The sequence below is a fragment of the Plectropomus leopardus genome, chromosome 12 (assembly GCF_008729295.1).
Source record: "Plectropomus leopardus isolate mb chromosome 12, YSFRI_Pleo_2.0, whole genome shotgun sequence".
In the NCBI taxonomy this organism is placed as follows: Eukaryota; Metazoa; Chordata; class Actinopteri; order Perciformes; family Serranidae; genus Plectropomus; species Plectropomus leopardus.
In genome coordinates, this window is record NC_056474.1 from 6932395 (window position 1) to 6958476 (window position 26082).

Below are 26082 nucleotides of genomic sequence, written 5' to 3' on the forward strand. Positions count from 1 at the left end.
ACCCTCCTCCTCCTCCTCCTCCTCCTCCTGCTCGGCTCCATTACTCCTGAGCCGTGCACTTGTTCCTCCGGAGCCATCCTCTCTGTCTCTGCCTTTCACTGGAAGTTTCTCAGGTACTCTCACCTGCCTTTTGTCTGGAAGTTAAACAGAAAGTTGTGGTTTCGGTGCGGACTGCTGCTGCTTTACTTCAGCTCCAGGTAAGAAGTTTATCAACTTGTTTGTCCGCCCTGTTCATTTAACACCAGCGACAACAATTTACCAAACGGCCGCTGGTTAAAAATGGTAGCATACACAGCGTTGACATTATGGGTTTAGCGTTAGCTTGACGTGCTAACTAACGTTTTCGCGATAATGAAGGCATTTGTTTACAAAGACTGTTTTTAACTCGACGTAACTTTGAAAATGTAGTCCTTTTTTACTGAAACTTGTTGTTTTTGACTAAAAACAACCGATGTAGTTTTTGTCAGTGTGGTTAGTATCACCTGTATTATCGGAAATTAACTTTATATCTCCATTTGCCAGCTGTTAGCAGCCGTTGGGGTACATGTAACGTCAGGCAGGTGTGTAAATCACCTGCAGCCACTCCACAGCTGTTTGTTTTTATCCGTGAAACTAAAAAACAACAAAAAACAGCTGCTTCTGCTGCTATAGTTAGACATTATATTCAGTGTTTTGAATCCAGGTCAGGTGCTGACTGTCACCTCGGCATTCCTCACATTCCCCCGGATAACACACAAACCCCGATGATAATGTCCTCAAAACTACTATTTTTAATAATTAACTGCATGTTACACGTGAGAGATTATGATGTGATTTAACTGCGTGTTTTAGGATACCATTATATGTCCTCCTGGTTCACTTGAAGTGATTTATAAAGCAACTGGATGCAGTTGAAGCAAGCAACATGTGTTTTAATTTGAAATAGAGCAGGGATTTGCTTAGGGGCCACAAAATGACAGGAGGCCAGGGGCCACTCGCGCCCACACAGCAGCCTTATACATGTTTCTAGGATTTTATGACATTTTTACGGATGTTTTTGTATTTTTGTATTTACTCAAATTCTGTCATGTATGTATTTATTTATTTATTCCACCAATTTGCCCAGAGACTACAGGCGGAAAATAGCAGCTTTGCTAGAACCTGATACAAAGCTTCTCCCCTTGTTTTATCTAAGGTTTATTTTTTACTGTGCACTGTCACTGTTTAAATACGATTACATTACATTTAGGATTTAAGGATATTTCTAGGATTTTAGAACATTTCTTGTACTTTAGATCGTTTCTGGGATTTTCAGACATTTCTAGGATTTTAGGACATCATTGGAATTTTAGGATGTTTCTATTATTTTTAAGGACATTTCAAGGACCTTAGGATGTTTATTGGATTTAGGACATCTCTAGGATTTTAGGACATTTCTAGAATTTTAGGACATTTCTCGGAAGGACTTTCGGACCTTTCCAGGATATTGAGACATTTTTAGAATTTTCTAGGGTTTTAGGATGTTTCTTGGATTTAAGTACATTTCTAGGATTTCAGGACATTTTAGGATTTTTGGACATTTCCAAGACTTCAAAATGTTTCTGGGATTTAAGGACATTTCTAGGACTTTATGTCTGAGGGACATTGGGACGTTACCAGGATTTTGACATTTTTAGAATTTTCTAGGGTTTTTGGATGTTTCTAGGATTTAAGTACATTTTTAGGATTTTAGGACATTTTTACTTTTTTGGGACATTTCTAAGACTTCAAAATGTTTCTAGGATTTTTGGGACATTTTTAGTACTTAGGATGTTTCTGGGATTTTAGGACATTTCTAGAATTTCAGGACCTTTCTCAGATTTTAAGGACATGTGTCATCCTATTGGGGGCCAGATTTGGCCTGCAGGCCATAAGTTGAGTGTCACTGAAATAGAGCCTCATTTCATACGTGAAATGATATTAAAAAGAAACCGAGAAGACAGCGGTAAAATATCAGTGCTGAAATAAGTTGACATATAAGTTTAGGTTATGGTACTAAAAGGAGTGAAATCCTAAACGTGTTATGATAAATAGTGTTGGGTGGATTTATTCTTCTGTCAGTATCGTTTCCTTCGAGTTGATGTGCGTAAATGTAGACTATGAAACCTCTCGAGTTTTGATACTTTTTTTTGCAAAATATGGAGTCAGTTTTTCTGACAGTCTTTTGTGGTAGCATATGTTTGACAGTTATTTCAATAGCGTGTTGTTTAAACGCTCTAAGCAATTAAATAGATTGCCCCAGGAACGAGTCCTTAAACCCGGACACAAGTTAGCATATCAGCACATCCAGTTCCCTCGTCTTGAAGTCACTGAGTATATGCAAATGTTGATGTTTTTTCTCGATGTCTTAAATAAGGTCTGTGGTAAACACAAGCTGAGGAGACTTTCAAGGTTTGTTGTAGGACGATTTGATATGTTGATATATGTTTGTATCTGTTTGTATTGTCTGTTGTAATGTAATATTATTAGTGTGTGACATTGTTTGTTTTTAGTGAAAAGTATAGTCATCTTTTCCCATTTTGAGATTAATGTTTTTTATGCATGGCCCTTGCTTAATAAAGACTTGAAAAAGAAAAAAAGACAGAAAATTTGTCGGAAAATACCCCATTTGCAAACGTTGAAGCTGTTATTTGTGTATAAAGCATAAATAAGACCACAGAACATCATGTCGAATGTGGCTTTAGAGCCTCGTTGTGTTTGGGATGTTAAGTTATGCAGTCATAGTAAAGTTTGTTTATAACGTTAGCTTTTTACCTCTGGCTATTGCATTTAGCCTTCAGAAATCAGAAAAGGAGGTTATCATTTGTGAAGCTCATATTGCTGAACAAAACTTCAAAGTATTATAAATGTTTGTTTATCGAAGAGGGAACCAGGATGATGCTAACTTCCACGTCAGCCTGCTAACATTGAGCACTCTGTAAAACACATCTTTGTAGTGCCCATGTTCCTTCCACATTTCAACATTTAATGATCATGAACATACTGAAATTGGAAGAACAACCATCCAAAGTCCTCATGAACGGACCATTGGCCTTGGCTGGCAGAGGTCTCGGCTAACACTAAACTAAAAACATTAAAAAGAATTGTTCAAACATTTAAGTTTGTACATTTTCACCCATAAACTTAAATGTATAAATGGAGAGAAAATGCCACTTGGAAGTGTCAGCTGAAGTGTAATCACTGAAAGCAGATGTGTAAATTGAGTATGAACAGTTAAAGTGACATGATTTAAAATGACGGTTGAAGTTTTAGTATTAAAGGGAATGAAGATGTTAGTTGGGAGTGTGATCAATAACGCAGAATGTATTTTATTTAAAGGAATAAAACATGCATACTGTGCAACAAATGATGGTGTTTGCCATATTCTAAACACATTAAAATAAAGCCTGATAAATCTGCATCACCGCTAGAATTAATTAGGATTGACACAAAACAAATCAAACACTGGTCCTACTGGTTTCAGTGTCACCTCATTATCACAGTACGCCTGTTAAGTGACTGTATTTAGCAGCTGGCAGTTGAGGAAATAAATGTCTCACAAGAATTAATTCAGTTGGCATTACATGATTGCGACAGTTTTCTGACATGTCACTAAAGTTCAAACTAAAAAAATAATCTTAATGTGAGGGCGTCATTTGTTTGTTTTTTTCAAGAGCATGGCAGTATCTCTAAATAATATAAAGGGAAAATGTGAAAGTATTCCAAACTTTTTAAAAATAAAATATATGAAATATGTAACTAAAAAAACACACTGTAGGCCTCTCTGCTAAGCAAATAACTCAATATGGGTTGCTTAGACAAATGTATTATAACGTATATTAACTGTTAGGGCCCACTTTGATATTACACACTAATTTTAACCAACATCTGTCCTAATCATGAATATCAAATATTCATTAATTTTCAGAATTTTAACCCTTTAAATGCCAGTTTTTTTATGATGCTGCTATGTTTTTACATAGAAAAAAAATATATTTTCAATGCACTACATGCAAAGTAGATTTTTTTTTTTGTAGTTTGAGCGGTTTTCAGTGATTTTGCAGTATGAATGAAACAATTTTGATTACAGTGTATTTTAGACTTATTGTAGGAGCTGAGCTAGAAATTCTAAGAATAAATAAAAACACAGAATTTGCCCAAATGTATGACATATGCAGGAACACAGCCAAAAATATCAAACATTCAAAACATAAGTGCATGCACTGTATTATTCCTGGGTGTCATTCTGGGCTGTTGCCTTGGAATTTGTCATTTTTATTGTCCATCTGACCACATCCACATCATTTTTTATTATTTTTTTTTACCATATATGGCATATGGAGAAAATACATGCTATTTCCACTGGGTATACTGTCACAATCAATTTTGCTGCAAATCACTGACATGTCATAGGCTGTGATAAATTACGGCATTACGGCAAAAACCTGGCATTTAATGGGTCAAAATTCTGAACATTAATGAAAATTTGATATTTATGATAAGGACTGATGTTGGTTATGAAATGATTTCAATTAAAGTAGAAAATAATATGAATGCGTAACGTTTTTCAAAGCTTGATTTTGGGAAGTACATTTTGTGCACAAAGCGATACGAGTGTTGATATTATTTAAGGGGGCCCTGAGGGTCAAAGAGACAACAGTTTCAGCTCAGTCTCATTTGTTTACAGTTGGGAAGTGCTGTAGGTTACGCAGAGCTCACGTTGCATTGCATACACACATGTGTCATTCGTAAGGGTAGGATTCATCTGCTCATACTGACATAGACACATTGGCATGTGTTTACAGCACACTAAAGATCATTAAAAAAACAGACAGTTTCTAGAAGTTAATGAGTAAACTGTGTGTCAAGGCTGGGAACACAGAAAGTGCAACCAAAACCTGTTGCTTTGAGTAAGGATTTCACAGTCAGCTGGTGTTTCAGTTTTTTGAAAAATTATCCTTCTGTAATGACATGAAACAAAACAAATGCAGCCTCCAGGGTTGATTAAGAGCAAGCAACACGGATCACTGGTTTCTTTGTATCCGTCAGCTTTTACAGCCTCCTCAGGCTAATGGGTATAGTTTCACGGCTGTTAACCGTCGATGGCCTGGTTTCCCTTGTCTTGTGACGAGAGAACATCAGCAACTCTCACTTGTTTTAACAGTCTTGTTGTGGTTGTTGTTGGAGTGATTAGGGCCCATGTATCTTTAAGTGAAACTGCTTTCCACAAACACAGCGCTAAGCATTATTTTCGCCCTGTCTCTCTGTCCTCTGCAGGATACTTGGCAGACTTGCTGGTCTTGTTTTGTCTCTTGCAGGGAATGACCTGTATATCATGCTGCTCTGGTCCCTTTCTGCTCAGCGTGGGTGAATCATTTGAGGTGTGGCTGTCGCTCACAACAAGGGGCTGAACCATACAACCACAATATGGCTAATAACATACCATGGGACTTAGCAACACGTCTTTAAAGAAAGTAAGGTGATAGTGCCTGGGAAAAAGTGCCTAAGGAGGTAGTGCTGTAAAGTTTGTTTGTTTGTTTGTATACTGAGGATGTTCTTGAATGCAACATATGGTGCAGTCATGTAGCCTATGAAAATAGAAAATACTTTATCATCAGTTAAGTCCAAAGCATGGGCTAGTTGCTGCTATTTCTGTCTTAGAAAACAGAAAAAGAAAAGAGTTATGGAAAGTAAGTAGTAGTCGAAAAAAAAAAAAACATTTATTGTAAAAAACTGTCATGAGGTATTTCGGGCGATTTGAAAAAGCCATATTTTGCAAAACTTCAATGGGAAATTTTTTTTCACTTTTATAGGTCACTAATAGAGGAGTTATTGCATTATGTAAGTCTTCAAAAGTTGTGTGGATCATCCAGCAGTTGTTAATCCACAGTTCCTCTGTGAAATTGTGGACTATCACCTCCAACAAATCCCTCATAGGTTCTCACTCTCACAGATAAGGAGCTTGCCTTACAAATATCGTTTGCATAAAAAATATGACATATGGAAATAATGACAGCTAGAGTGGTGGTTGCAAATGGTGCTGATGTTTTGAACATCCATCGCCATGCTTCTTGGATTTTTTTCCCGAGAGGAGAAGCGGCATAACATAACTCAATGGAAACGCAGTCATGTCGCAATTGTGTTTCATCAACATTTCGAAAATATCGCTTAAGTTCTGCACAAATCTATACTGGAAAACTGTCTGTTGTCACCTACATGTTTTTCATTTACTAGTACTTACTGTCTTTTTCTCAGAGCTGTTATTAAAATAGATAAGTTCAATCAAAAATAAAGGGATCATTTCAAAAATGATGCCCACCTCTAGCAGCATTTAAAAACCTCATGAATGTGAGCCTTTCTAAGCAGTATGCTGCAAACACTGATATTGTGGTTTCCACTCTTGTTCTGCAGGACGTGTTGTCGTGTGTCACACAGGCGAGCCAGAGGCTAGCAGCAGAGCTCCTGTGTCACAACTCCTTTAGTCAAACAGTAATGTGTATGTTCTAGGTGTGTCTGACTTCAAACAACATCTTCAATACAATACAGTTTTTACCGTACCTGGAAAAAATTAATGTTTCTAACCAATTGTGGCTGTATTTAATGCATTTTCAAGCTCATTTGTTCAGTATGATTTATGTTACCACTGACATTATTGGGCTGTTAATCTCTTGTTGGATTTGTGACAAGCTTTGCTACTGCTGCCTTTGAGTCCAGTGGAGGCCTTTTGTACACAATGATGGATCAGGCAAATTGGCCCTCAGAGGGCTGTTAGCATGTGCTCACACACACACACAGACACACATAGACACAGCCAGGACCACTGCACTTAAACCAGGACACACACTGCATTCTGTCAGAGTTGCACCAAAGCGCGTTTAATGATTGTTCTTCTGCAGTTTCCTCTCTCGTTTTAACCCACTGGTTTAACTGGATTTTCTCCCCTTTATGTTTTTTCCAGTGTCATAAGAAGACAGCAGAACACGGAAAACATTAAGCAGAAGTATATATAAACAAGGTGAGTCATTCTGGGTCCCAGACATAGTGATGATTGGCATTTAAAGTCATTCAAGGATATAAATGAAGCAGATTTTAATTTCAAAGCGGGCTCTGAAAGGATGTGTCAGTCAGAGGTTTATCATGAAGTAAATAAACATTTTCGCACCTTTCTCTACAGAAATGTGCATCACAGAGTCCAAAGGAAAATGCTGAGTATATGAGAGCTTATTGACATACATATGCAATGTATCTTTAAAATAGACTTGGAAACATTGATCCATGTATGTGCGAAAAGCTACTGTTCCTCTGTCACTATAATAAATCACATGTAGCACAGCTGTGTGCTCTCGGGCACAATTGTTTTCTTTTTTTTTTGCATGTCTCTTTGCTTTAGAGCTGATCTGACTTGAGCTGTTCTGTCTCAGTTTGCTAAACCAGTTTCCTCTCCACAGGCAAGATTAGTTTAGCAGCAGCCTGTTGTTTGGATTCAGCAGCATGACCTGCAGTCTGCGTTCACAGTACTTTTTCTTTTGCAGGTAGCCTGTCTGTTTGAAGGCCTGTGAGTCAGCAAAGAGCTTCAAAAACAAAAATAAAGGTATGTTTTCATATGCATTTCCTGTTGAGTGACAAGCACTTCATCCTTGAAATCCTTCTTGCTTTTATTTTGGTCCTGGGAAATAATTTTTGTTTTGACTTTTAGTGGTCTTGTTTTACAGTGATGTGGTCTCAACAACTGGTATTGGTTTGACCTTGCGAGTCTATAACCCGATCTACACTGCCTGTTTAAGGTGGTAAAGATGCGCCATTATGCTGCCTAACTGTTCTGTATTAAAGGTACTATCATGGCATAGAGGGGTGGAGTTGTTTCTGTGTAAAAATGCAAATGCAGTGCAAAGAAGGGAGTAATTAGAAGCCCTATAGCCTGATCTCAGACTTTTATTTTGATGAAATTAAAGACGTTTTCACCCTAATTGATGCAGATAAGATGCAAAGTGGTCCGTAGACACACACCCCGCCCCTCCCAAGTTTAAAATTAAGCCCACACCTTTGTATTGGTGCTTTTTATTTAGATTCAGATCTATCAGCCCAGTTGGTGGGTTGGGACGACTCAATTTCACTGTAGTGTCTGCTGCATGTGACAATAAATCCTCCTGAATCACCCAGTATTTGTGTTTCTCTCTCGGTTACCCACAGTCTGTCTCCATTTCTCTGTCAGCTCTGGGGAGAGTTTTTCTCCCCCGGCTTTCCATGGCCTCCCTGCCTGCTCTCTCAGTCCAGGCATGACAGTCACCCCTAAGAAACACAGCACTCAGCCCGGTTCCTCCTCTTACAGCAACACAAGTTCCAGGTTGGTGAAGATTTATTTAAAGAACTCATCTCCATCATGCACCTTTTGTGTCTCAGGCCACATTCACAGATCAACCCACAGTGTCCTTATTTATCTCAACATGACACAGATTGTATGTCAGCCACTGACTCTTGACTGGAAAGCAAACAGTTGCATGTTTTTCCGGGTTCATTGTCAACAGAGATGTGTGCTACAAAACCTGATTCTGAGTTATGTTATGTTTTTTGTTGTTTTACTGGCATTTTTCCTTTTGACCTTTAAATTGTGTTACACTCAGTATCCGATAGATAAAATCAGCCGTTCAAGTCTGATGGAAGCTCCAACACTGAAAAAAGCAACAGCACTCACCAATTACAATGTGTGATAATGTGTATAGTTTTTTTGTGTGTTTGTGTTTCTGTGCTGACATCACTTTTACCTGTTGAGCTGTATCTCATCACATACCATCTAGATCAGGTTCGGTGCAGATGGATGAGATCGATGCGCTGCGTTTGAGGCACTCCTCTGAGGACTCTCTGTCCCTGGCTTCCAGTACTGAGCCCATCAACCTAGAAGGTCAGTGAGTCAGCAGGATGAGAAACTGATGAAAGCTCCCTCTACGTCCTTCGTTTTAAAGGGCGCACTATTCAAATAGTAAGATGCACCTACACACGCTTGTCGACAACGTGCCAAAGCTGTAAATGGGTGAAATAGTACATCATTATGAAGAAAATATTAACTATATTCTTTAAAATGTAAACATAGCAGAGAACAGAGCAGAGCTGCTGTGCAGTTGAGAGTGCACACAGAGGCAGCCAAACTTCATCGCTTATTTCAGAACATAAGTTGTGCTTCCTCTGTTAAGTTTATAACTACAGTTTTAAGTTTTCAATCAGACTTTATTTGTATAGCACTTTGCATACAAATGGGGGAACACATGCTGAAGTTTTGATAAATGATAAAAATGTAATTTGTTGAAGTTATTAAAGATAAATAAAATTCTGTAACAATAGAGGTAATTATGAATTATGAAAACTTTATTGTCCACAAATGTGAAAATTTGCCATCAATTTCCGTATAAAATACATAAAAGACACCCTAAAAAATATAAAAGACAACAATACATTCCATGTAAATAGTATAAAAATCGTTCTTCAGTGATGTACATGATCAGTTTTATTTATTATTTATATAGTGATACATAATAAGTTTTATTTATTTTATCATATTTTGTCAATAATTGATAGAGAGAAAGAGTAATGCATTATTTGTAGTGCTGCAGTGGCATTTTTGATAGATATCCACTAAAGTTTTCTTTTTGTTGACTTAATCCCTACTCTATTTTTGTAATAAAACAGTATGACATGACTATAAACTGGCGCCATGTAAAAAACATTTTTCCCACAGAAGTGCAGCCATTTAAAAATGATTAAAAAAAACTTGTGTGTGACCAAGAATGAATCACTGAGATACAGACTCACATGACCACAAAGCACAAGTCTTGTTTAGGTGATCCATGTCCTTGCGTGACTTTCTGCGTCTCATCCAGATCCTCATTATGCTCTGCTGCGAGGCGAGCTCGAGTCCGACCACCAGAACCTGGAGGCGGAGTCGTGGAGCGTGGCTGTGGACCAGAACTACCTGAAGGCCCTGAACAAAGAGGCTGTTAAGAGACAGGACGTCATCTATGGTACGCTTAAACAGCTAAATCTGTCTGTAAATAATCCCAAAAATATCTCTAGTAATCATGTATCATCTTTTTAAAGTGTGTGTATATACAAACAGAACTTTCTCATGTCGATCTCCCGTTGAAGAAGACATAATAATGGCCCTTATTAAGATGACAGTGCCTGTAATTATGATGTTGATTGATGCTATCTTTAACTCAAACACTTCTTCTCTGATAATAACTATAATGACACCGGCAATTATGTTTACTTTGAAGTACACTTGTGACCTGGTTGGACTGCTTTTATGTACCTTCACAACTTTGTTTTTTATTATTCATAATTTTTGTCATCGTACTCTACTCAAATGTTCTGTATGTTTTAGACACTGAATATGCTAATAAAGAGTCCCTCTTTGTCAATTTCTTAGAGTTGATCCAGACGGAGATGCACCATGTTCGCACCATAAAAATCCTTCTCCGTGTCTACATGCACGAGCTGAGGCAGTCGATGCTGATAGAGGAGGCCAAGCTGGAGCGACTGTTCCTCGGGGTGGAAAGCCTGCTCACCCTCCATCAGCACTTCCTTAACCTCCTCAAAGTGCGCCAGAGCCAAAGTCAGGAGGAGGGAAGTCCAAACAACTACCAGATCAAACAACTGGGGGATATTCTCATCGCTCAGGTAATTTTACAGCATCACATAGTATCCATATTATAACACATTTCACTTTTTTTTTCCACTAGCACAAACTCAAGCAAAGGAAACCCAGCTTGTTTTCCAGAAAAAAGCAAATCTTAGAAGAACACACTACATTAAAAAAAAGTATTAATAATAAAATAAAAGTAGCCAAGTGTTTTCTTAAACATCTATCATTGTATCTAAGAAATGTTAAATAAAAAAATGCGGAGTTGATGCCATTTATTTAGTCAGCCTTTCAGTGACAGCCAAGCAAGGCCCCCACACCTCCATCCTCTTTCCCTGACATTTTATATATATCTTCATAATGTGCTGCTGAAGAGAGCCGCTCTCTAATTAAAAGGGACAGTTTGCTTTGAGGGGAATTTTACCCAGAGATAGTTAACCATTTTGGCATTTCAGCTGTCACCGTCTTTGTTTTTTTGGGGCCAGAACTGACCATATTTAAACAAGAGGGTGGCACCTGTCACTCAAGCAGCCCTGCCCTTAAATATGTGTAACTTTGGGCATTAATAAAATGTAAATGAGTGAGTTATATAAGAATTCACTTCCCTTACAGTTGCCATGAATTTTGAAATTAGCATTAGAGACCAAAACCGTTTTCTGAAACAGGCTGTAAACATGTTTCTGCGGTAAAGTTGGGACTTTTAACATGAGGGGGGGTCTTTGGGGATTTACTCTGTTTTGGAGCCAGCCTCAAGTGGCCAGTAGTGCAACTTTTTGGCATTTCTGCATTGGCTTTGTTGCTCAGCCTCAGAGGTTGCTGTCCGTTTCTAAATCATTTAGGCTGAGTTTCCAAAGCATTTTTTTCTTACAAAGAATGGCTGGAAAAATGAGCATGACTATGCAAATTTAAAACTTTGACAATTATTGGTATTCCACTTACTACATAGAAACAGCATTAAATTCTTACTGCTTTGTAAAGTTAGAAGGCTGTCTAGTTTTTTTGGGGGTAGTGGAATTATAGTAGTAAGGGACTTAATATTTTCACAGCTTTTATTTTACTCCCCCAAGTTTATATAAAACACTCATGATATGGAAACTTTAAAAGATTTTCAGCTACAAGCTCTCTGAGTGGGAACAGAAAAAAGTCTTTGTCTCTTTAAAAAAAGATACCTGGTGAAAAGTTTTTTTCTCTGAGCCAACAGGTGAAGGTGTATGCTGTCCTCTAATTGGGAACAACTAAAAAAAAGTGGCTGATGCTCAGGGGAAGAAACTCCATATGGCTTCACCGACACATCCAGTTCCACAGTTTGCTCAGTGTATATTTACAGCTCCTTGATTCTATATTTACATTATTACACAGACATCTACAGCAAATAGTCTGACGTAGAATACTGCTGCTTAGCTTAAACAACAACGCACATTTTGTTCAGTACATTTCAATATTTGGATGGCCTACCTATATTTTGAAAATTAGATGCACCTACTTAGCTGGCATTGCTCACAGCCCAACATGCAGCACATTGTCAATATAGTCAATTAAAAAAAATGTTTTTCAATTGTCTTTTTTATTGAAAATGAATACAATAAAAATACATCCGTGGATCAGCTATGGTCACAAAACATATGTCTTCATTCCAAACAGAAATGAAACATATTAAGTCTAGCTAGGTCAGGGTCAGAGGTCCATAAAAGGTTCCTGTGTTTTCAGTAATATGACCAACTTTAAACAAATTGAATATTGGTGGTTCCAGTTCAACAAGATGCCTGTCTTTTACCACACTGGATATCATACCAGTCCTTTTCACAGATATGGGGTCCATCGTCTTGTCTAGTTCTGTACCAAAGTGGTACTATGCTCATGTAGTGTCCAAAAGAAATTCTAAAATCTTAACTGTCGGGTCATGATCCCGTATATGTTTTACATCGACGACACCTAAAACCACTTTATCTAAGATTAAGATATTGTTTATAGTGCACTCCTGTTTCTCTTGCATAGCTTCACCTCACACTTTATACAGTACATCTATCTACCTGTCTGCGTCATTGTCACTCGCTCTGCATGTGCCGACTAAGTGTACAGGTGTCCATAGGAATGGCTGGTATGTCTGAAACGCACCAGTCAGGGACAACAGACGGGTGTGTTTGCACCATGAGACCAGAAAATATGCTGCATCAGTGGCATCACATTCCCAGAGAAGCATTTTTACTTCTGTGATAGAAGTAAGGATACACCAGAGACTTCTGTTCTGAAGTATTATCATGCCCCATTGTAGCAGTACATGTGAAAAGAAGAGCAAATTTCACAAAAATATGACATACATACATACATTGATAATGTATGTATGTAATACATACAAACATTAATTAACCAGTGAAACAAATATTCTAACAGCAGTGGGTGTTAAAGTTAAAATAAAGTCCATTATTCCCTCTCCTAAACTAAAGACAATGGTGATATCATATGTTGACAATAAATTCAAACCAGCATTGTTACTACTAAATTGTATGCCTTTTGGAAAATTATAAATTTTAATACCTTTCTCTTTTTGTGTTAGTTTTCAGGTGCACTGGGAGAAGGGATGATGGAGTGTTACAGTGTTTTCTGCAGTCATCAGACTGAAGCCATCAGCTTCTACAAAGAGCAGCTGCAGAACAACAAGAAACTGCAGGCTCTTATGAGGGTGAGCAACCTTCACTCAGTGGTCAATGTATGCACATGGACGTGGTTTTCTTCAAGAGGGCTTGTGGTTTTGTGTTGTCACAGTATAAAAGCATTATAGTAGGCAAAACAAAAACTTTAATTGAATTAGTCTTAAGCATCAGTATCTGAGAGCCGCTACAAAAAGAAAACAGTCTAATTCTTAACCTGAGAAGAATTCTGCAAATCTTCAAACACAAAACCTCTCATTTTTTTATACAGAAAATAGGTCAGCTGCCCCTGGTGCGAAGGTTAGGGATCCCTGAGTGTTTTCTGTTGGTGACTCAGCGCATCACGAAATATCCCGTCCTGGTGGAGCGAATCATTCAGAACACTGAAGGTAAAAGTCTTAACTGCATCTCACCTACTTGTTATCCCACAATAAAATAAAGAAAAAAAAAGACTGTCTTTCTGCCTGCATCCATTTTTGCCCAATTAATCTGAAAATGCACATGGGCATTGACAGTTGCCATAGGTAGAGACTGATGAAGCCCTTTGTCTCATTCAGCCACTGCCTGTACCTGTTTTGTATAAAAATACTACGTAAATACGGACAGCGCCACCCTGCCTTTGCAACCCACACTGTGGTCGAAGGTGGAATTGCAGCTTTAATGACAGAAATAAAGCATTATTTTTCCATTCTTTCACAGTGGTTAAAAACCTATGCTCTTACAAAGCAGATTTCTTAGCATGTGGTCTGAACAAGGTCTCCTGAAGTCTGCATGTAGCTGCAGTGCACATATTCCCGGGTGTTGACTAGTAGTTCTTATATTCTGTGATCAGCCTTTGACAAAGTGAAATCACTGAAGTCCAACAGGCCACCGTCTTTGGTAACACAAATGCTGACTAGAATGATTGCATGTATAAGATGTTTTTTATAAACTGAGACCGGTGGATTAATATATTTCATGCTCCTTTCAGCTGACACAGACGAGCACAAGTCACTGGTTCAGGGTTTGACGCTGATCAGAGACACCATCTCCCAGGTGAACGCTCAGGTCAGTGAATACGAGAAAGTGGCTCGTCTGAGAGAGATTGGTCTGCGTCTGGAGCCAAAATCTCAGGGCCGGCTGAAGGACGGCCGGGTTCTCCGCAGGGAGGATCTGCTCCAGGGAAACAAGACGCTGCTGCACGAAGGCACCGTCACTTGGAAGACCTCCGGCAGACAAAAAGGTTTGTGACATTGTGGCTGTTTTATTTCCCTGTGCATTAGAAATGATGACTAGAGTGGGCACCCCATTTACAAAGGTTATGTCCTTGCTGTAGGGGCCGTGGGTTCGATTCTTGCAGCATGTCATCCCCTGTCTCTCCCCCTTTCATGCTATCTGTCCTATCAAAAAAAGAGCCCCCCCAAAAATCTTTAAAAAAGAAATCATAACTAAATTACAACTTATTTCAGTGTTTGCGTATTAACCATGACGAGGAAAAAAATGTCTCTTTATCACTGATTGTATCACAGTATTACTATTATTATGTCATTATTATGAAGACAGTGCAGCAGATCGAGGAGTTTGAGTCACTGGGTGGATAATTGGTCTGACAGTCCGATCAGAGAGCCAGTTAGAGCGATGGATGTGAGGAGCAGCTGCTGCAGAACTTTTAGTCTCAGCACATTAAGTTCAGACCATTGCATTAATTTAGGTTAATCTTTACTGGGCCTGGCGTTCTGCTGCTACGATTGTGCCCAGAGTTTGCTCTGCACTCCAAGAGTGCAGTGCAATGAATAATCTGACGAAGTATGTATATTCCAATAGTGCTCCTAATGAACGACCCATCTCCAAAACTGTAAAACCGATACATGGTGGCAGATATCTTAATCATGGTGGGCAGCCGCAAGTAATCAATGTGTGTGAAACTCTGTATCATGTCCTGTGTGTACTCCCTGTATGGAAACACCTTAATTTGTCATCCTTTTTGTACATGACACAAAACCTTTCATACACCTCCAGCTACGCTTTCGCTTTTCCCTAATGGGGTGTATGTGTGTGCACTGGTCAAATTTCGAGGAAGCTTTAAGGGATGATGTATCAATATACTGGATTACTGCAGTATTATAGCACCAACATTTGTTGATACTCGTTTACTTTGTGTTTTAATATGAGGTTCAACTTCGGGGCAGTTTGCTTTTATGAAAGACGAAATATTCAGAGAACCAGTACAGCAGCATATCTTTAAGTGATTACTGAGGTCTCGATTATTGACAGTCACACAACAAGTCCATCTTCTATGGCAGCTTGAGTCACAACATTTAGCTCCTCTGTTGCTGTGATGCTGAAACATTTGTCTCCCTGCAGACATCCACGCTGTGCTGCTGTCAGACGTGCTCCTCCTCTTACAAGAGAAAGATCAGAAGCTTGTATTTGCTGCTGTGGTGAGTTCTGCCCAAGATAGATAATGATAGACAGCTCAACTCAACTCAGTTCTTTTATACCTTTTCTTTTTTTCAACTTTTTCCACATGGACAGAGGCAATAATAAGTCAAACACACAGGCTTATTTTCACATATGTCAAAGCACTTTAAGGGAAATTTGTGATATTGATTTTTCAATAATAATAATAACATTGATTTGATATCTTGCACAATATGATGTCATAATCAAGGAGCGATTGTGATAATTATTTGAATAAGAGTAACACCTGCTGTGTTATCGTGGCTCATGCAGGATAACAAACCACCAGTGATCTCCCTTCAAAGGCTGATAGTGAGAGAAGTGGCTCATGAGGACAAAGCCATGTACCTTATCTGTGCATGCACCACCAGCATGCCGGAGATGTACGAGATCCACACACGCTCCAAAGAGGAATGCATCACATGGACGGCACTGATACGGGAAGCTGTGAACTGGTAAGATGAGGACATCCGGGAAGAGAGATGAACCGGTTTTATTGGGAAGTGCAGCACAACTTTTTTTATTACAAAAGTGTCATTGAATAGTTGCAGCTGTTTATGTTAATATCACAAAAACCTGATGATAAGACTGAGATGTGACTGAAATAAGTGCGCCATAATTTAGTTCTGTGTTAGAGATAATCAGTGAAATTCTTGTAGCCTTATCAGTAGTAAATTTCATGTTACTCAGCCAGTTATATTATCTTGTGTGCAAAGTTGACAATTTGGCTTCAAGTTCCTGCAAATTATAATCTCATTGAGATTCCTAAATGAAAATAATTCCTTCTCTTTGGAACATAAATGTGCTTAAAAAATGTCAAGGCATTTCAAGTTTCTTCTACAATTTTTTTTTTTTTTTAATAAATATCTGGCTTTTTTTTTAAATAGATACATTTTCAGAGAGACATGAGAACTGTGCGGGTTTTGAATACACAGACCGAATGTCATGGAAATCTTTTCCGTGCTACATTTGTTGAGATTCGTGCCAGCATTAAACAAGCTGAATGAAGAACCAGCCAAACAATGTTTCCATTCTGACATAAACCACATTCACACAACCAATTCAGTTCAGTTTAATTCAGTTTTATTCATAAAAAACATTAGCACAAATCACAGTTTGCCTCAGAGCGCTTTACAGCATACGACATCCCTCTGTCCTTGGACCCTCACAGTGACTAAGGAAAAACTCTCCCCCCAAAAAAACTTTTATAGAGGGGGAAAAAGCAGAAGAAACCTCAGGAAGATGACTGAGGAGGGATCCCTCTTCCAGGACAGACAGACGTGCAACAGATGTTATAATGAACAACAAACAGAACAGTACATCATGAGATGACAAGCACAAATTTACAATAGCTGGTACCACGCACGTGCATGCATGCACAGGTTGCACCCTTTTTGCTAACTGGCATGAAGAACAATTAATCAGCTGTCTTTTTACTGATGAACAATGTTTCTACAAAATATTGGGCAAGTCTGTTAATACATTTAAAGGCGATGCGCCCTTTTGCAGTAAGTTACTTCATCCCCACGCCGGCATGAACACAGACGCTTGACCTCAATGCCAAATATCATTCTCTTAGGGAAGGGCAGAAACTGTTGCCAAAGGGCAGGGAAATTTTTGTGGAGCAACCGAACAACCAACCATCAAAGCAAGCTACAGAGCTGCTGGTCACAGCAAACAAAACTTAAAAGCACAACAAGTCGACCATTCTCAAATGGAAAAAATACATTTATTCAAAAGAAGAAATGAACTGGTAAAAAATTTAAGTATAAAAAAAACGATACTGATGAAGATGTCTTTTCGATTCAGCTACCCAGAAGAGGCACTGTACCGCGAACTGACTGCCAGACTGCAACACTTTCAAGGTAAGACAGACGGTCGTACTCTCCTACACACACTTTTTAAATTTATTTATGGGAAGACATTTTTTGACTCTGAGACTCATTCAACTGATTATTTTTATCTACTGCAGAAATGTCCAGGTGGTGCACACATTTTCTACTCACACATGCTTAAGAAACAGCTCACTTATGTGCCTGTAGGACAGGGTGTTCCCAAAAATCAATGCAAAACCGTTTCATACGGAGCCAAACTTAAAGCCCTTAGAGGTTCTATGAAACTGTTAATGAACTCTCTGGCTCTTTAGATATGCTAAAGATGAGGGATGACCAGATAAAGCAAAGTCTGACAGAGAAGCAGCAGATCTTTGCTGCTCTTTATGAGACTGTGACGGAGCAGGAAACCCCCCACAAAGGGCTGCTGCTCCGAGGAGACGCCTCTGACCTCCAGCTGGGGGGGACGCTGCTCAGAGGAGCCATCAATGAGGGTAAGAGCCGAGCCGACAACTTGTTTACAAGAGCCTCAGTTCTGTGACTCAGTCTTGTTTATAATGATTGGAATAATGAGGCGATTGTTCAGTATCAGTATGTGCTTGTTAGCAACAGTATGAAAACATTGTCACAGCTTTGTCAACAGACTCCATATTTAAATTCTGGAGACCTTTACAAAAGTAAAGATGAAATCTACTCTGCCCTGTTTAAAGTCATGACTCAGAGAGCGCTGATGTCTTTTAAGGAGGAGATTAAGGAGTTGTTTTTTTCTTTTGTCTGCAGTGGAAACCCTGCAGAACCTGCTCTCCTCAAGAATAAAAGACCCAAACCTTCTTATGGATGAGAAACAGACGCAGGGGGGGCTGCTCATGAGGGCTGAGACCTTTGGAGTGGCTGACAGTTACCCTGGAGCAAGCGCCATAAAAAGTAAGCTGCCATAAAGCCGACATGTTTGTGACATTACCTCGTGCATGTTAATGTTAGTGTGCTGACAGTGAAGATTGAAAGTAAAACATGGCTAGTATATTTAACGACAGGTTGACAAAGGTTTGTGTTTTATTGTCTAAAGGAAAACTTCAGTATTTTTCAAACTGAACCTCATTTTCCCGTATTTTTGTGTTTAAGTGACAAATGAAGAAAACATTTTTTTTTTAATTGTACACCGTCAATTTTTTATGTCCATCCATAAAAGGACTTGAAGTGTCTTAAATTTAACTCCATAAATATTAGGCTGTAAAATTCATTAAACAGTCTTAAATTTGAATCTGTACAATATTAATTGCCAGAAACATTTCATGGAATTTTTATTTATCCTTCTTTTAAATTTCTCTCCATCAAAACGAGTCAAGCTCTTCAGTGTGAAAGTCCACAATCAAGATGTTACAAGACTTAGACTTAGACACTTAGACTTATACAAATAATTATGTCTTTTTACTTTATACTTGCAGTTACCTGTTGGCAAAATGTAGATTAAACAAACTCACAGTAGTAATCATATTTCTACACAAAACCTATCACATATAAACTACTTATTTGCTATGCCCACATAATTTTTTTTTTAAAGTTTTGTCCAAAAATCAGTCTTAAATGATCTGGACAAGTTCTTGAAAATAACTGAATTTAAGTGCCTGATACCTGTGCTTTGTTTCAAGCAAGTGCCTGTTTTTGTTACCATCAGGCTCAGATTGTTACTGTACGTGTCTGACAGCATCACTGAAAGCACCCTACAGAGAAATGTAATCTTTTTCACTCATCTGCTCTGTTTGTTATTGTGTGTAACCAATCTCACTCAAAAAAGGTCTGTTTCTTGACTGAGAGATCTTGACTCATATTGAATACGTGAAGTGTGTTGACTTTGGATTTCATTCTCTCAGATGGAGATGCAGCTGAGAGGCCAGGCGGCAGCGATGCCATCCCGGTGTACATCAGTCACAACACCAGTGACCCTCAGCTCCGGAAAAGTCACAGCTCAGAGAGCCTCGAGCAGTCGGTGAGTGAGATTGATTTAAGAGTCTAAACTCTAATAAAACATGAAGGATTTACATTGTTTGTGCTGTTTTGCTTCAAGACTGATGAGGACACACCAGACGGCTATTTATCCTCCATTAACGTACCTGAGGCGGAGGTAAACCTTCTAAAACTCATTCTTTCTTTTTCATTTGTATTCTTTTCTGCAGGAATATGTCTCCGTCACTGCAAATCTGTGTGCATTATTTTTCTCTGTAGGTGTACGACAGGGTGATACTGCTCGGACAGCGGCTGTACAGCTTAGAGGTAAGACCTAAATTGCTCTTAAGTATATTGTATTAACTTCTTGCAAAAGTGTTATTGAATTTTTTTGCTTTTGGCTATGGTTGTGAAGCCAAACTGATGCTTTGTAAGCGAAATGCCAATAGTTTTCTACAACAGTAATAAATTGTTCTTTTGTATTCATTTCCACAACGTGTAGGCGATCATCGCCCAGCAGGACAGCCAGATTGAGCTGCAGCACGCTTTTCAGATGAAGAGCAAGCAGCCCGCTCGTCATTACAGTAGCCTGCTGCTCGAGCAGGAGAAGCAGCGCAACTTAGAGAAGCAGAAGGAGGAGCTGGCCAACTTGCACAAGCTGCAGGCGCAGCATCGAGAGGAGCAGCAGCGCTGGGAGAAAGAGAAGGAGCGGCAGAGGATGCAGATTGAGGCGCTGGAGGCTCAGCTGCAGCAGAGGGAGGAGGACTGCCGAAAGTGGGAGGAGAAGCTCAAAGAAGAGAAGGCTGAGCTGGAAAAGTCGAAGGAAGACTATCAGCAGGACCTGGAGAACCTGAGGGAGTCCACAAAATCAGTGTACAAGGACAAAGAGCGACTAAGTCAGGAGATGAAGCGTCTAGAGAAAATAAAGAAGCTCATGCCAGGACACTCCAACTATGATGATCCTTCACAAGTGAGGAAGAGGACGAGAATTTGATTGAATGTTTTGTTAAAGATATACTTTGCATTTTCATAATAGAGGTGTAAAATATCAGGGCGCAACATAATCAGAGCGTCATCGCCCCTAATTTAACGTTGACACTTGATAAGTAACTTCAACAGTGGCACTGATTTACAGTGCATTTAGAAACATATACATTTCATTAAATATTTTAAGAATAAATACAAAATGTGTCAGAATATACATCTTTCTAAAGAAGCACAAGTGCCTGTTCAGTCAGGATATATTTATTTTTAGTGTGAACAATAATTTATTATCTAATGAATTGTGAAAAGTTCGTTGGTGATTGGTCTCCATGGTGATGTGCATATTTCGGGCGTAGAGTTGCCATGGTTGGTTTAGGAATATTACCTCAGATGGAGTCTAGACTGGTGTGGTGGTGGAGGTGAAGAGAGGGATGGCTGATGGATGAGGAGGATGATCTCTGAATGAAATGAGAGCGTAAAGAGTCTTCCTGATTCACTTCTACCTGTGAACATTACCTAATGAAGCTTGTTGAAATTTAGGAAGAGGATTTAGCTCCTTGAATTAATACGGTTTGAGTCACACGTGTCCTTTTTCTCCCCAGTTCTGGAATCTCTCCAGTCACCCGTCTTTCAGGGGAAGCACCGTGAACGGAGGTGGGACTTTAACAACAAAGCCTCACATTTTGCCCACAAACTCCAACGAAATTCCTCCAAAGGTTCCACCGCGCAGGGAGAGCATCAGCCCCATGCCGGTCAAACCCGAGCTGCCGGTCCACCTGATCAGCACCACCAACCAGGAGCACAAACCTGCCGCCGTGCAGCAGCAGATCCCCACCAAGCTGGCCGCTCTGTCCAAGGGGAAGGAGAAGGGCTTCAAGACGAAGGGGTCTCACCAGAGAACGCACAGCGCAGGTCAGGAGACAGGACTTTAACATCATCTCTGACTTGACTTTGGCAAATTTATTTTTATGAAAATGATTTAAAACTGGTGCTATAAAGAGTGTTTTTAGAATACAACAGACATTATAAACAGAGAAACATTTTAAGATCCATGAACAGAACTGCCACATTTTATTAAATGTTGGTTTGAAACATTCAGCTGCAGCTGATTACATTGTTCATCAGCAGTGGGCTCAGTGGTTTGCACCACAGCTGGTTAATAGCTCAATCAGATTCAAATGCCTTTAAGATTGGGTTAGTATGTCAACTTGCATGGTTACAGCACTGACCCCGGACCTGTCTTTCCTCATGTAGCTGGTATAGACGTGAGCCAGGTGCTGCCCATCCGAGTGACGGGGAAAGAAGGAGGCAGTCTGAGAGCCAAAAGGAACAGCAGTCCTCAAAGAATCCACCAGTCAGGTACCGTCGATCAAAACAGAAAAGACTTCTCACTCTGTCACTTGTTTCCATTCACCTTTTTCACATGAGATTTGAATTGATAGTCTCAAAAACTTCTAGTCTGCAACACTCACCCCCAGTCTGAGAAACAAGGAGGATACATGGTGTAAAAAATAAAATAAAATACATTTAAAAAAAACTTCAAACTGTTCTTCCAGAGCGAGTACAGATGCCAGAAGAACAAAAACTAAACGATAAAAGCAGTTTAGGTTTACCACAGTCTATTTTAGTGTTTAGTATTTGAACCTTAAGCTTAGATGGTATTGAATTAATTTCTATTCCTAAAAAATATATTTTTGGGGTTGTTTTTAGCTAATTTTTTTTTCTACAATTTTGGCCTTTATTAGACAGGTAGCATGAAAGGCGCACAAGCCGTAATCGAACCCACAGCTGCGAGGACACTGCCTTCACACATGGGGCACCTGCTCTATCCACTGAGCCACCTGGTACCCCATATTCTCAAAACCTGTTGCTTAATGGTAGAATAATTGATTCTGTGGAGGTGACTATTTTTATATACAGCTTATCTGATGGTCAAGTGTCTGAAAAAGCTTGATTATTGTTAGATGTTCAGAGGGGCCAGTGACGCAGTTATGATCCCTTTTGATTAATAATCGCAGTTAGGAGGTGATAAAATAGAGCAATGTGACATGTCGAAGCTGCTATTCGTCTTCTTTCCTGTATGTGGCGGAGGAGGCTAAAAAGTGAAGTCACATCATCATATCGTTGGGTTACAACATGTACGCATTAAAATCTGGTCTGCAGTTGATGAAAGGTTTAGTAGCAGGCGAATTAGCAGAGAACATGGGGATGATTGATTTGTCTCAATGAGGCGTCTGTACTCGGCCTAGAGTCGTAATATTCTTGTACAAAAATTAAAGATGGGTGAGAGTAACAATTCTGCAATTATTAAAAAGTCTATAATTAAAACACATGAACGAATAGTTTCTGTATGCAAACTCTGAATTGTTTATCAGTGCCATCAATTTAAGTTTGTCCACATATTGAATCAGGCTGAGTGCAGCCAAAAAGAGTGCACACTCTGCTGACCTACGATACATCCATGGCCGGGACCCTGCTGTCAGCTGCTCGTATGAGGTGCAGGTCGGCATGTGTAGATCTGGTTAGTGACGGAGCAGCTCCGCCTTGTGGAGAATCTGAAACCTGTCAAACATGAGTTAGGAAGTTTGTTTGTGTAACCTGGTTTCATAATGATCAAAAAAGATACAAAGCTGTTTTTTAAAACTGCAGGCAGCGCAGGACATTTGGGTCGTGACACTTATTTCTGGCTGCTTCTCAAAGTGTCTTTGAAGAGAAATATTATTATGGATTTCTTTTTTTTTACGATTTAAAACTGAGACATTATGCTGTGGTGTTGAGCAATATCAGTATCTATTACTGCCTTTGCTGAACAAATCTGTCAGTTAAACAATTTAAAATAATTCTCCCACATTTTGGTTCATAAACTTCTGTCCCATAACTTGTGCTTGGATGAGATGATCATGCCTGCGGTCATTGTTTATGTATTTCCTTATTTCACTGTCTCTTCAGGAGCCTTCAACCCTCCAGAATCTGTCCACAATGTGAAAACGTCTCAGTCCTTCAGCACAAACAAGAGGAGCAGCAACGAGGCGCCGCCACCGCCGCCTCCTTTCCCCAAAGAGGTTCTGGAAAAGGGCAAAGAGAAGGTAATATTCCTTTAATCATAAAATACAGACTGGAGTTTGGATGATGCCTTGTCCACCATAAAGACTTTTACACACGGAGAGACCGATGGACCTTTTAAAAGGACTTTTACACACGGAGAAACTGTTGGAGCTGTTAAAAGACATTGGACATGACTTCATGACATCCACGTGTATCCATTATGAAGCGGACCGTCACTCTTATAGCATTTTATGGTATTTAAGCGAATGTTAGCATTCAGATGAGCTGAACATGGAAAAAAATAGGTGTACATTTTTCAGTTTAAAAATGGAAAAAAGGGCCCATTTGCACATTTGGAAAGATTATATTTTAAAGATACTGGGAAACCTTTTATTGCCAAAGACTTTCTTGAGAAGTTCTTTTTTATCATTTCTATTTTAAGCGACAGCAGGTTGTCTTTAACCGTTCAGCACTCACGTCTTGACTCTTTTTAATTTAATGAATGATAAATGTGGTGAGAGGAAGCTGTAGATTTGCCAAACATTTTACTTCAGAGCGAATCAAGAAGGCTGTGATATTTATCGTGTGGTCCAGTTTGTCTGATAATCACATCATAATTTAATAGAGTATGCAGAAGAAGCTACATTTTGGCTGTGAAGTTATTGTCTGTAAATACTATCATGACTCGGTATCAGCAGGGTTTTTTCAGGTGACTGCTGGAGGCATTAATGAAAATGTGAGAGACTTATTTCTGACATTGTTGTTAAATAATGTTCTAGCATAATTTAACATTTAACTCTTTATGTTGATGACTGACAGCTGTTGGTTAAATCTTCCAGATCCCCACTGATGGGTCATTAAATTAAAAAAAAGAGGGTTGACTTGACAGTTTTGAGTTTGTTTGTTTTTTTGTCAATTGACTTCATTTGACTGCAGAAAACCGAAAAAAAAAAAACAAGATTTGTAACTTGAGCTGACTCAAATCTAGAGGTGATATTTGGGTATATTGTAGACTGTATAAGTAATGGAGCGATGTCAGCCGTTGGTTTGTGAACTCCCATTGAATCCTCGAGTTTGGCATCTGGCCATCGTCATCTTTTTTTTTTCTTGTAGCTAAAAGCGAACATATTTGGGTGAGAGGGTGGAGCTGTGGAGGAGCGAGGGCTGGACCTCAGAGACTGTAGCTACGCTTCACCGACAGCCTGTGACTCAAAGCGTCCTCGCCCTTAAATATGCATGACTATGGGCCTTAATGAAATATTAACGAATAAGTTATACAATTCAACCCCTGCACAGTTGTCAGGAATGTAAACATTAGCCATAGAGACCAAAATCATTTTTGCACCAGGCTGGAAACATGTTTGTCTGCAGTAAAGTTGGGTATTTTAACATGGGGGTCTATGGGGATTTACTTTATTTTGGAGCCAGCCTCAAGTGGCCAATAGAAGAACTGCGATTTTTGCTCTTGGCACTTCTGCGTTTGCTTCATTTTTCAGCTTTGGAGATTGTCACTTGGATGTTACCTCACATGAATCTCTGGCATAGACTAATATTCATCACATTTCATTAATTCATTTCATCATACAGTCTGACCCCCGTGCACAACAGAAAAATTGACCTGTCTATTTTTATGAAAAGCATGCACCTTTCCTTTAAAATTAAAAATCAAGAATTCTTTCCGGAACATCTGAACTGAACTGAAATGTCTCTTTTAATACTCTTCATCTCTCTCTCGGTCCGCAGGTGTGTCTGTATTGTTGTCTGGGTGGAGCCAGACTTTTAGAGTTGTAGGGCTTTTTGATGCTACACAGTGCCATAAATAGGTTGTGATAAAGAAAAGGGGAAAAATTGTGAAAGTCGGTCATAAATCTGGAGAACTACAAGAGAATTTTGACCATCTGAGAGCAGTGGTAGACCCTGAGACAGTTGGGGGTGTTGGTACAGGTGTTGGTCCGTTAGAAATGTTATTAGCGTGTGTGATTGAGCTTCACTACAAAATACGGAGACTTTTAAAAGATCAGATTCAGGTCGAACCTGACGATTTAAAATCTAAGTAGGACACTGTAAAAGTCCGGAGGTTTGATGTCCACCAGGGTACTAAATGTAGGCATACGTACATGGTGCTGTACCCGTCCACTAACAAAAACAATTTAGTGGGTCAGATAGTGATCCAGAGTGAGATCAGCTCTCCACTGAGTGACTGAGCTGAAGCAACAGAGAGGCTCTTTATCAGTCTGCTGTTCATCTCTGCAGAGTCTGAGCAGCAGTGGAGCTTTTTCACAGCTGGATGAAAAGACGCATTCACAAACTGTAACCGCTGCGGTCATGTTTGACATCAACGTATCCAAACACCAGGCTCTCACGCGCTTTTACCAATGAATTTTTTAAATGTTTCTATAATATTTAACCCAATTTTCATGACTTTAAGTAGTTTAAAATAGCCCGCCTGGACACCTTGACCTCGATTTAAAGTAGGGTGCATTTGGAAATATGGACAAGTCCACACACTTTCTTTCCCCACAACTAAATTTTGCCAAAATTCTGCTGCATGTTCACCAAA

At 39.2% G+C, this 26082-nt stretch overlaps 1 protein-coding gene across 4 annotated transcripts; it reads left to right on the forward strand.

The window, feature by feature from the left end:
• On the forward strand, positions 1 to 25174 carry arhgef18a (rho/rac guanine nucleotide exchange factor (GEF) 18a). 4 transcript variants are annotated; one of them, XM_042498273.1, is made up of 24 exons: positions 1 to 197; positions 5275 to 5471; positions 6409 to 6504; positions 6956 to 7012; positions 7530 to 7588; positions 8210 to 8341; positions 8793 to 8896; positions 9870 to 10010; positions 10418 to 10668; positions 13185 to 13310; positions 13550 to 13667; positions 14249 to 14500; positions 15622 to 15698; positions 15991 to 16172; positions 17527 to 17582; positions 17864 to 18043; positions 18330 to 18473; positions 19421 to 19536; positions 19615 to 19671; positions 19773 to 19820; positions 19996 to 20463; positions 21080 to 21389; positions 21732 to 21836; positions 23427 to 25174. In XM_042498273.1, exons 6-24 carry the CDS (start codon positions 8274 to 8276, stop codon positions 23576 to 23578), a joined length of 2955 nt encoding a protein of 984 aa, XP_042354207.1. In that variant the 5' UTR covers positions 1 to 197; positions 5275 to 5471; positions 6409 to 6504; positions 6956 to 7012; positions 7530 to 7588; positions 8210 to 8273; the 3' UTR covers positions 23579 to 25174. The 4 variants fall into 4 exon arrangements, with proteins under 4 accessions (XP_042354207.1, XP_042354208.1, XP_042354205.1 ...); XM_042498274.1 differs by lacking the exon at positions 6409 to 6504 and having other exon boundaries at positions 8188 to 8341; XM_042498271.1 differs by lacking the exon at positions 6409 to 6504.
• Positions 25175 to 26082: the final 908 nt, after the last annotated feature.